Source organism: Antechinus flavipes, chromosome 1 (genome assembly GCF_016432865.1).
Source record: "Antechinus flavipes isolate AdamAnt ecotype Samford, QLD, Australia chromosome 1, AdamAnt_v2, whole genome shotgun sequence".
NCBI classification, from domain to species: Eukaryota; Metazoa; Chordata; class Mammalia; order Dasyuromorphia; family Dasyuridae; genus Antechinus; species Antechinus flavipes.
In genome coordinates this window covers 560159252-560171947 of record NC_067398.1, presented here as the reverse complement: position 1 = coordinate 560171947, position 12696 = coordinate 560159252, and the positions used below count along the sequence as shown (strand labels likewise).

The window sequence follows — 12696 nt, the reverse complement described above, 5'->3', positions numbered from 1 at the left end:
CATACATCACAGATTATATCTGTCCTGAGAGTTTTTGATTTGTACTCATTTGCCAGATTTGCTGGTTAAGGAATTTTCAAGCGTACTCAAATACCTTTAGAAATATGACTATTATTCACAGAACAGTATCTACAAAGAAAATGTCAGGTCTTCCTTATTTAGAACTTATCCTCCTGGGGAGTGTTATGCCCTTGATACTATACATTATTTTTCTTTGTAGAGAAAAATATTGTTTGATCTCACGAATATCAACTTGGACCTTCCGTCCTCCTTCTCTTTCATGGTAGTCCTCTACAATCTTGGTTAGAGCCCTGGGAACTACAATTACTGAAAATTTCAGGCAAATCTTTTTATCATTATGGAATCAAAGGAACTAAGGACTTTGACTTTCAAAACAAGTAGTAAGGGTACTGAGCCAAAAGTCCAGAGACCTAAGTTATTACTCTTAGCTTTCTGTGTGATCTTGGGCAAGTCAATGAATCTATTTCTCTATATGTAAAATAGAATTAATAATACTCAGTGATTAGGGTTAATGATATTCCATCAATTTCAAAGGGTTGTTATAAAGATTATAGAGCCTAGGTCAACCATTTAATTCCTGCACCCCATTGATGAGGAAGCTGAGACCATGAAAAGTAAAGTAACTTGTCCAAGGTCATATAGGGAGAACCAGGAACTAAAACTTCCAGTTTTCAATAGAACACTTGTCAGTAAACTGGTACTCAATGAAATAATGATGGGAAAGTATTTTGAAAAGCACAAAGTGCTATGCAAATTTGGTGGTATTATTAATGGTGCAAGAATTTGATAAATAATTGAGCATCCAAATAAAGCCCAAGTGTGGAAATGCCTTATTCTGCTGATTTATACTTTTTACCTGGGAGTCAATTGCATTCTTAGGAGAGTACCTTCACTGCCTGAGTCCTCCAGGCTACCACTGCTATGAGTGCTGGGCAGTGGAGTTCTAAATGAGGTGAGGAGGGGCTGTGGGTTCATTTTGAATGACTGAATGGACTTCACCTGCTGTTCTGAGAGTACCTCAGATATAGAGGAAAATAAAACTTCATTTTGTAAAGTGTATGTTTGTGAGAAAAAAGGCTGCAGTTGAGTCAGCCATACTCCATTAAAACTACATAAAAATGAATAAATAAACAAAGGTTGATTATGGGAATGGATTATATTTCCTGAGGTCATAGTTGCAAGAAAACTATTATTACTCTCCAGTGAATTCTTGGCAGACTAAATTAACTATTTAGTTCATTCAGGACCTCAAACCTACTAAAATATATAGAATTATCCAGAATTCTTGTATAATAACAACAATAGTCTGAATTCAATTGTGTGTGTGTGTGTGTGTGTGTGTGTGTGTGCATAATCTCCAGCTCTCAGAAACACTTTGTATTTTGCTCCTATTTATAGTAAATAAAACTGTATGACTTTAGGCAAGTTATTTAACCTCTTGAAACCTCAGTTTCCTCATTTATAAAATGAGAATAGCAATAACACATACCTGACAGGTTTGGCATGAGCATCAACTAAGATAGGCAGCTGGGTGACTCAATAGGCAGTTAAGAAAACTCGAGTTCAAATCCAGCTTCAGAAATTTACTATGTGACCCTGGGCAAGCCACTAAACCTGTTTGCCTTAGTTTCCTCATCTGTAAAATAGGGATAATAACAGTACCTACTTTCCAGGGTTATTGTGCAGATTAAATGACATCACTGTAAAATGTTTAGCACAGTGCCTAGCACACAGTAGGTACTATATCAATTAATTTTCATTTTATAAGTTATGATAACTTATTAATTCATTAACAATAATTTTTAATACAAATATACAAAGTGCTTATAAGCTTTAAAGATATAAACTGCTATTATTACAAATTCTCACTTAAATAGGCAAGAGGATGGTTTGTATGTGCTGTTTTCAGGAATCTGTGAGAGGAAAAGGAAAGAGACCTCCCCGTTCTGGGCCAGGTAGGAATAGGAATCAGGAAATAGAGGATAAGTGGTGGCAGCTGGAACCTAGTAGGTGATATGAATGATCTGGGTCCTGGCATGGGTGGTACAGAGGAGGAGGAGTACCATGCATCAGGGATTGCTAGAGTAAGGAGCCCATGATGCCATAGATCTAGGCCTTAGTGTTCCAATTTAGGAATAATTATTATTCCTTCCATGGTACAAAATCTTGCCATACTTATTACATCTTGAGTAACAAAGTTCAAATAAGCCAACAAACATTTACTGAGTTTTTACTATGTCCTAGGCACTAATCTAAGCACTAGGGATAGAAAAACAGACAAAAACAATCCCTGCCCTCAAATAGCTCATATTTTAATGAGGGAGACAACTTGTAAACAACTGCTGTTGTTGTTGGTCCTTCCTTCTTGAAGTAGACAAATGATTCTCCAAAGGTGATGGACTGAGTTGCATGCAGTGCATTTAAGTGAGACAGAACTGCCCAGTCATCAGCCTCACTCCTCTAGAATTATGGAACCTCAGTGACAAGACAAAGGCTAGAAGATTGGGGAAGGGTGCAGTGGGTGAACTTGGTCTTTCTAAATTAAAGACTTTCCCAGTCTCAGTTTGTCTGAGGCCATGAACATTCAATGACTAGGGGGCTGGATAAGACTTGAGACAAAATTTGGCCCAATTTACCATTCCAAAGATTGTTGTTTGCCCTTCATTCTTGAAGAAGACCATGACATCATGGAGATGATGCCATGACATGCAAGTGAATTGGATTTAAGTGAAGGAGGGCTGTGTAAGGTCACCAAGCTCACTTTCTCCTCAGAAGCCATCTAGGTCCAATGGCAAGATATAGATCAGGAAGACTGGAGGTGGCCATGGAAGTTGTTGGAGACCATGACCTTTGTAAGCCAAAGTCTTTGACAGGTCTCAAGGTCACAATCTGAGAGAGGAAGACCCTCTGAGTTTCTGACCAGGACAAACAAAATTTCTATTTACACTCTAAGTCATCAAGATTTAAGCAATGAGTCACAGAGGCTTGAGTTGGGACTATTATTGGCCATTCAGTGGCCAGCATTATTTGGTTTTAAGTGCTGGCATGTAGTTCCATTTAAAACACAATGGACTTTATACGCCTGTCTTTTCAGAGCTATATTTTTTAAAAATTGAAAACCATTCAGGACAAAAAGAAAGTTGGCCCATCTTTTTGAAAAAAGAAAAGAGAAAGAATGGATATTGCCTGAATACAAACTCAAGCATGCTATTTTTCACTTTCTTTCTTTCTTTCTTTTTCAAATCTTTTTGTACAAAATGACTAATGTGGAAATATTTTATATGATTGCACAAATATAACCTATATAAGATTGCTTGTCATTTCAAGGAGCATGGATGAGAGAGAGGAATAGAATTTAAAACCAAAAACCAAAAATAAAAACACAACATGCTAAAAACTGTTTTAACATGTTATTGAAGGGAAAAAAATGAAGAGAAAGAAGAAGGAAGAGGATGAAAAAGAAGGGTAGAAGAAACAAAAAAAGAAGAAAATCAAAAGAAGGAAGAGGAGGAAGAAGAAGAAGAAGAAGAAGAAGAAGAAGAAGAAGAAGAAGAAGAAGAAGAGAGCTTAAACTTAAAGCACCATCATTATAATGAGACATACATTTAAGAAAGGTTTAACTCAAAACATCTGTTTTGGAAGTCCTCTCTATGTAAAGACTTTAGGAAGAACCCTTGAATACTGGAGATAAAGTCAGAGGAAAGACACTAATAACAAAGGGATGGAAAAATGTTAACTTAGATTGCTTGCTGTCTATGGGAGGGAGTGAGAAAAGGGAGGGAGAAAAGATTTGGAGCACAAGCTTTTGCAAGGGTGAATATTGAAACTATCTTCAAATGTATTTTGACATGTACTCTTTACCTTACATTTGAAAAAAGCCATTGACATCAGGAGGCAAAGATGAAGAGAGAGAGCATACCATTTATGGAAGACAACCAATGAGAAGTCAGAGTAGGAAGATTGAGTGTCCCATGAGAGGAACATCAAGAATGCCAGTGCTGCTGCTCTTCATGAGTACTTGAATTTCTTTTTAAAAATTTTAATGGCTTTTTATTTTACCAAATACATGCAAAGATAATTTTCAACATTTACCTTTGCAAAACCTTGTGATCCAAAATTTTCTCCCTCCCTTCCCCCATCCTCTCCCATAACAGAAAGCAATCCAACATAGGTTAAACTTGTGCAATTGAATTTATTTGTCTTCTGCTATTTTGTCCAATCTATTAACACTTGAGCCCTGTGTAACTATAGGCAACTCTTGATTCTCATCCTACCTCTCTGACCATTCTTGTCTCTTTTGCTGGATCCTCTCCCAGATCATGCCCTCTGACTACAGATGTCCTTCAAAGTTTTGTCCAGTTTTGTTCTGTGCCTTCTTTTCTTTCTGTATTCTACTTCATTTGTTGATTTCATCAGCTTCCATGGATTTAATTATCATCTTTATAGTGATGATTCTCACATCTCCCTTTCCTGATCCAACCTCTCTGTTGACTTCCAATCTTGCATCTCCAACAGCCTTTCAGACTTCATTTTAAACTGGATGTCCAGTAGACATCTTAAACTCATAATGTCTAAAACAGAATTCATTATCTTTCTCCATAAGTCTTTCCCACCTCCTATTTTCCCTATTACTGTAAAAGACAAGACTATTTCCCTTCCTTTCCTCCCACTCCCTTTCAATCCCTTAGGCTGGCAACCAAAGATTCATCTTGGATTCCTCATTATTTCTCAACTCCCCCCACAATCTTACCCTATATCCAATCTGTTGCCAAAGTCTCTTGATTTTACATTTGTAAAATCTTTCAAATACATTCCCTTTTGTCCTTTGATTCTGTTACCATTCTAGTGTAGATCCTCATCTCCTCAAATCTGAATCATTGCAATGTCCTCTAACCTATTCTCCATTCAGCCACGAAAGTGGTTTTCTTAAAGCCAAGTCTGATCAAATCACTATCCCAACCCACTAAATTCCACTAGCTCGTTAATGCCTTTATGAACAAATACAAAATGCTCTGCTTGGCAGTCAAAGCTCTTTATAGCCTATCCCTCTCTGATCTTTCCGGTCTTCTTAACACTTTATTTCCTGACTCTGACCTTCTGATTATTCCATAAAGTTACTCCATTTGTTAGATCTGGGCATTTTCTCTAGTTATTTTCCATACACAGAAAACTCTCCCTCCTTCCTTCTACCTACTGACCTTCCTGGCTTTCTTTAAGTCAAAATTAAAATCTTATCATTTACCGGAAGATTTCTCTAGTGCCTTCCCTCAATTAGTTATTTCGTATTTATCCTACTTGTAATAGTTTGCTTTGTATATTGTTTGCATATTGTTTCTCCTATTCATTGTAAGCTTCCTGAGGACACTTCTTGCTTAATAAATGTTGACTGATTGAAGTCATTTAATCTCTCTGTGCTTCAGTTTCCTCTGTAAAATGGAGGTACTAGATTAGATCATTTTAAAGGTCACATCTAAGATCCTCCAAAAGTTTCTAATAAATACCCAAATTACTCAAAACATTTGCCAAGAATCAAAGAGTAATTGGAAATGAAAACAAAACAACCAAAAATATCTTAATAGCTCAATTCAGTCATTTTTCAGTCATGTCCAACTCTTCATGACCCCATTTGGGGTTTTCTTGGCAAAGATAATGCAGAGGTTTGGCACTTTCTGCTCCAGCTCATTTTACAATTGAGAAAACTGAGGCAAACAGGGTTAAGTGACTTGCTCAGAGACACAGAGCTAGTGTTTGAGGCTAAATTTAAACTAATCTTCAGAAAGATGAATATTCCTGACTCCAAGGCAAGCACTCTATTCCTTGTGCCAGGTAGGTGTACCAGGACAAGTCTACCAATCTCAGTTTCTTTATCAAATAGAGATGATAATACCTGCTTTCAGGCATTGTTTTGAGGATCAAATTAGGTGTCATGTGAAGCCCTTTGCTAACCTTCAAGGGCTATATAAATGCTAACTCATTATTAATTAATTATTAGACCACTTAACTCTCATTAATTAATTATTACACTGCAGTGGAACTAATCAACAAACTCAGTCAAAACTGAACTAACCAACGTGTTCTTGTCTTAAATAACTAGCAACATGCAGTGTAGGTAGAGAAGAACAAGAAATGTCCTCCCACAGCCTTTGAGGCAGCTGGAGGGCAGCTTGAGTGGGGAGATCCCAGATGGTACAAACTTAAAGTATAAGCATGGAGACAGTGAGTATACCCAGGAAATATTAATGACCACTTGCTCCTAAGTCACTGTTTCTCTTCTGCCCAGCATGAACAGGCTGCAAGAAAATGCCAAGCTCCTTGTTTTTGTTATAATTTCTGCTGACACAACTTTAGAACATAAGGACTTCTTCCTGAGGGGTTATAGTATAGAGAATATTGCTCTTTCCTATCAGCTTCCATTTTTGTTATTGTTGTTCAGTTGTCTTCAGCCATGTTCAATTCTTCATTATCGCATTTGGAGTTTTCTAAGAAAAAATACTTTTGGAGTGGTTTGTCATTTTCTTCTCCAGCTCATTTTACAGATGGAAGAAACTGAGGCAATCAGAGGGGTCACACAGATATTAGTGTCTGAGACTACATTTGAATTAAGGTCTCCTTGACTCAAGGCTTGGTGCTCTATCCATTGTGCCAACTAATTGCCCACACTGATGCCTCTATCTAGTTTATTTTCCTGACTCAGTTTCTGCTATATATGGCAATCCATAAGAATTTATTTTTTCTTTGTCCCTTCTTCTTTCTACCTAAGTCTTCTCTCCTCCCTCCTGGCCACTCAAATAAGCAGATTGCTCCTATTAGTTTCCTGTTCAAATCAAATTATATCTTTGGCAGTTCTTTAACTCTCTCTTTTATTATAGGATTCTAACTTATTGCGTACCATGGGACTGCTTCATAGAATAATGTTTCTCAATGCCTAAAATAGCAAGAAGGAAATCAATTTTACAGAAATAGACTTATCAAATTTTTTAAAATTCATCAATATCTGGTTAAGAAACCCTTTTATAAAAATATTTCAACTCAATTTCAACAAACAAAAAAATTTCTATTCCTTTTCATGATTTTTTTCCCCTCTAGGTCTATGGACCCTAACTACTATCTCTTATTGTTCACTCCAGATCCTGATGACTTATTCCTTGTAAATTAGTGCATGCAGGTGTAATCGTTTATTTTAAATATACAGAAGGGTTATAGAGAAGTTCCAAATGCTAATTCCAGGACACTCATCTTTAGACAAGTGTCCTTTCAATATCGTACCCTAGGGGACCATGCGGGGCAGAACCCAGACAGTGAATGGGGTGATGAAGTATATTTCATTTTCTCCTTCCCACCTGTACCTCCCACATACACCCAGAATGTAAAAATACCCTAAGCATTTCAGAATGCATTTGCATAAATCTGTTTCCAAGGGCATGGGAAAAAGAAGGAAGTAGGGAATTAACACTTTGAAGCATATTCTAAGGAAACATATGAGACTAAACAAAATAAATTTTGATCACATATCTAAAAAATTCCCTCAATATCAAGGCCTGCATAACTTCTAATTTTTCCTATGGTATGTTTATTTAATCTTTTACCATGCCATTGTTTTGCCAGATATATTCCTTTTTTTAATCACAAAAAAATGTCAATAATGTTTCACGGAGAAACTGTTTGTACAACCAATTAGAGAAATTCACACCCTTAGCACCCACAGTTATTGATCAAAAAAGAAATGTTTTCAGTGCTTCTCTGTGTCTTTGATTATGTAGAAAAGTAGAAGGGAGTGAAGAGGAAATTCACATAGCTTTTCCTAGACATATCCCTATTTATTGTCACTAATTTGTTCCATGAAAACATGAGGTTAGGACAATGTTATAAGGGAATTTGATTCCATGCAAAAAATGTTATAAAAGGGAGATAGGTTCCTTAAAAAAATTGAGACCATAAATATTCCCCATCTCTAACCTGAGCACTTATGCCATACAATAATAGATGTCAACTTTTGCCTGTTGACTAGAAGACAATTGAAAATTACTGAAAATAAAAAAAATTTTTTTGAACTTCATATGACTGAATTAGTTTCTCAGTGTCCTGAGGCTGGTCAGCTGTTTTAAAAATATATATGCTGTGAGTCACAAGGCCTGGGAAAAAATGACTCTGGATAGCCCAATGCAACCTGTCACCACTACGCTAACAAACAATTCAAAATATCAGTTCTATAGAGAATAGGTCACTAACCTCAGTATATTAATGTCATATCCCATGTAAGGAAACTAGCCTATTTACTAAAAAAAAAACCAAAACCAAAACCAAAACCAAAAACATCAAAAGAGGCAAAACCAATAAAAATGTTAACCTGTTTTGGAAGAATGTAGGTATGAAATCATTTGTATTCATTATAATTATTCACATTTATAAATACAATAATACAACTCAGAGGGTACTTGTGAGCCTTAGAACAGTGCTTTCCTAAGATAGAAAATAAGATATGTGTAAGTAAGATCTCTATGAGATATTACAAAATAAAAAAAAAAAAAACCTCGTGGAACTAAATACTTATTGATTATGATCACCTAAGAGAAAAAAAAATGAATTGGAATGAATGAACAGAGGTCCTGATAAAGGCTTAAGCTCAGAACATTTCATTCATGGAAATTAATTTATATAAATTTAGATAGTTATGAAACATTGACATTAAACTTCTTTTCAGGAAGAAAGAAAATAGGAGGAAAACTATGAGAATCAATGGATAGTAGGAAAGAGTTTTGGTTATTTCTCTCATCTGGACTCAGAGACAACTATTATATCAACTTTGAAAATCAGGGACGTGCTCTGAGTTTCTTCATTAGGATAATAACCTATGAAATGGATATCCTCATTTAATGGAATAATGTCTAATAATTAATAGGCAGATATTGGAAATTTACAACTTTTTCTCCCAGTCTCTTTGCAAAACACTTCCTTTTCTTTTCTTTTTTTTTATTTTTTAATAATAGCTTTTTATTTTCAAAATACATGCAGTTTTCAACATTCACCCTTGCAAAACATTGTAAAACACTTCCTTTTCTAACAAAGACTCACATATTAGAAATAAATGTATCTTCATGAGAGTATAGTATCTTTATGAGAGAGAAGAATTGAATAATATATTCCCTCACCTTCACACCAAGGATTGAAGAGAATATAAGTATCAGTTTCTGGGTTTCTCTTTGTTCGGATGATGCCATAGGGTGTCCAGACAGCAATATACATGCGGAATTTCCCCACAATGCACTCTGGGGAGGACTGGACAGAGAGGCGGAGAGACCGGTTCTCTTTCATAATGATTTTTGCCCCCCACTTTCCACTTTGAAACTCTGACACGATGGGAACAGGAATGAACGTCCCTTTAGTTTCCTGAGGGTAGCGACCTATTTAAAAAAAAAAAAAGAAAGAAAGAAAAATGTAAAAAAAAGAATTTAGTAAGAATTTTCAAGCTGCTCCTACTTTATATGCACATTGTGCTTGGACAATAAAAAGACAGACAACCAGGATGAAAAAGCAGAATTGTAAAATTTTGGTTATTGTGAACCTATCTTCCCATTAAACTGTGCCCTTAGGAGGACAGTAAAGTAAGAATTTTGAGCCTTATTCTCAGCTCCACTGGTAACTTGGTGACACCATAAATGAATCAATTCTGGGCTAATCTGTTATGAGCAGAACTTCCTATTCTTTAAGTACTCTCTTTAAAAAAAACACACACACACAGATAATATTCATTTTCCAGTAGCAAATTTGACAGGGATAGAACCTCAATTTTTACTAAATTGGCCATATTGTTTCAACTCAATTTCTCAATTTGCCAGAGCTGGAGATTAGTAGTGATGGTCCCTTTTTGGTTAATTGGTACCTGACAAGAACTATATGCTCTCCCTTTTTGCAGATGTGAGGGAATATGAATATGAGACATTTCATATTTTGTCAAACATGATTGATGTTTTGGTTGGCTTTATTGAATTTAGAAACTATTTTTAAGGAGATGATGAATCTCTGGGGTAGGAAAGAAGGGAAACACTTTATTCAGATATTAAAGTAATATAAAAATAAAAGAAATTGATAATGGGCAGCATGGTATAATGGATAGAGAGTAGACCTCAGAGGTGGGAACACATGGCTTCAGGTTCAAACCTGGCTTCAACCCTACCTCTGGGACATACTGCCACACAGACCTGGGCAAGTCATTTATCCTGTTGGTGCCACCAGGCAACTCTCCAAAAAGATAAATTGCTGAGCAAATGCCTGACTTTACATTGGGAGACAAAGTTCCTTAACAGCAGGGATTCCCTACATTAGTGAAATCGCACGTCTGGGCTCCCCCCTCAAAAAAAGAATCAATTAATGTTAGATTTGTTGATACAGGTAGATAGACAGACAGACAGAGAGAGAGGGGAGGAGAAACAGAGAGAAACAAAGAGAGAAGATGAGACAGGGACAGAGACAGAGACAGAGACAGAGGAGAAGGAGGGAGGGAGAGATTTTATTTATACCTAATATTGCAAGGAGGGAAGTTTTCTCCTATTCTACAATTTTTTCTTTTTGACCTTGCCCCCCCAAAGCTTTTATGCACAGGAACTCCTAAATATTTCTCTCTGCAATGGATGGTTTGGGTGGTTATTTGGGCAGTTTACATAACTTAGGCAGTTAAACAGTGCAGCACATAAAACATGGCATGAAAGGAAAAAAGATCTGAGTTTAAATCTGATCTCAGACACTTACTAGCTATTTGACCCTGAACACATCATTTAATCTCTGTCTCCCCTCAGTTTCCTCGCTTGTATAAAGGGTATAAGAATAGCACTTGCCTCCTAGTGTAGTTGTATGGATCAAATGAGATAAAATTTATAAAATGCTTAACAAGGTGCCTGGCACATAGTAAGTACTATTTAAATGGTAGATGATGATGATGATGATGATGATGATGATGATGATGATGATGATGATTTGATGATGTTGTTGTTAAGTTGGAGGGAAATGAAAAAAGTTAAAAGTAATTTTTACTTGCTGACCCAAAACAAGAAGTTTCATCGCTCAGCTAAAGCTCAGTTCTTCTTTCTTCTCTCTACCTATCATAAAAACAAGGATCTAAGAGGTAATCTAGTTTATTGTTTTCTTTATTTTCTTTTTACAAATCAGAAGACTAAAATTCAAAGAAATCAAATAAGTGGCTTACCTAAGGTCACACAATTAATAAAGTAGACAAATCCAGAATTCAAACACAAATGTTATGAATCTAAGGCAGGTATTCTTTTCCTTATGCTATATGTGATCCTAACTCTCAGGACATTTGATCCTAAAAAAACTACAACAAAAATTTTGACATTAAAGTATTCCCTTTTGAATACTGGGGTCTTTTGGAAACTATGAATTAGTATTGCAATCCAACTTTTAAAATATAACAATTTCTTGTTCCCTATTTCTTCTTTTCATCCCATTTATAAACACATTTTAAAAATTTCAAATTTGTCAAGTGAGTTTAAAGATCACATTCAGGTTTCTGATATAGTTTTTGGAGTATTGGAATAAAGTCTTTTATTTTTTATCATCTTTAGCATTTATGTAGTTATCTTTTAGTACAGTATTCTTCATGTAGTTAAAATGCAGTTATGTTTATTTCATAGAAATGAAACTGAGGTTCAAGATACTTATGGGATGTGAGTGATCACAAGTAGAGAGAAATAAGATTGACTAACCCTATTCTCTGTTTTACTTATAAGTTCACTCTTTGGTAATCATTTCTTAAACCTTTTTATATTTATTTGTTTATGTTTTTTAAATTATCTCCTGGGCTTTTATAGGTTTGGTAGCAAACTTCTTGTCCTGCTTAGTGTTGTGTTTTTAATCTAAGTCAGTTTTTAGTGTATCAACTGCTATGTGAAATAGCTTAATAAATGAACTATGGACCCATATGTGGGAACTTTGTCTTTTATGTAGATGCTTCAGCAGAGTGATGAGGGCTCTAGAGAGTAATAATGTTTCTAGGAAAAAGGCCAACCAAGGCACCAGTTTGAAAGTTAAGGAGAAGGTGGGAATAAGTTTTTTAGTGTTTTAGTTTCTTTTATATAATTATTTCCTTGTGACTCTGTCAGTTGAGGAAGAAAAGGATGGATACATATTCCTGAAGGTATTTGTTGACTGCTCTGAAAAATAGCAGTTCTTTTTTTTTTTAATTCACTACAACTAAATTTGTATTTTTTTTTAAAAGAGAGCTCCCTTATTATTGATTTTCTGTATTACTGGCCATAATTAAAATTAACAGTAATTTACACCATTAATTTCTGCAACTAGCTCTTTACACAACTCTCATGTCACATATATGGCTGAGATGGGAATTTTTAAGTTTCCTGCGTTATAGGAGACAAAATGTGTGTGTGTGTGTGTGTGTGTGTGTGTGTGTGTGTGTGTGGACACCTCTACACAGTATGCACAAAACAATCTGAATAAGAAAAAGAAAATGATGACCATAAGTGACCTGGTCCTTATACCCAGAATAATTCAGACTTATCATTTAGTCAACCCTAAAAGTAACAAATACCTTGTATGAATTCAGTACTATGGACAAGGTGAGGGGGAGACTCAATTCCGTCCAAATTCAACACTTACTAAGTATTTACTTTGTACAAGGCAATATAGTAGACATTGGAGATG

General features: G+C 35.5%; 1 protein-coding gene across 1 annotated transcript in view; it reads right to left on the bottom strand.

The window, feature by feature from the left end:
- F13A1 (coagulation factor XIII A chain) overlaps positions 1–12696 on the bottom strand; it is a 190398-nt gene that overhangs the window by 108951 nt on the left and 68751 nt on the right. The window contains exon 4 of the mRNA XM_051970733.1: positions 9171–9422. Within this exon, the coding sequence (XP_051826693.1) occupies positions 9171–9422 (252 nt within the window). The remainder of the gene's footprint in view (positions 1–9170; positions 9423–12696) is intronic.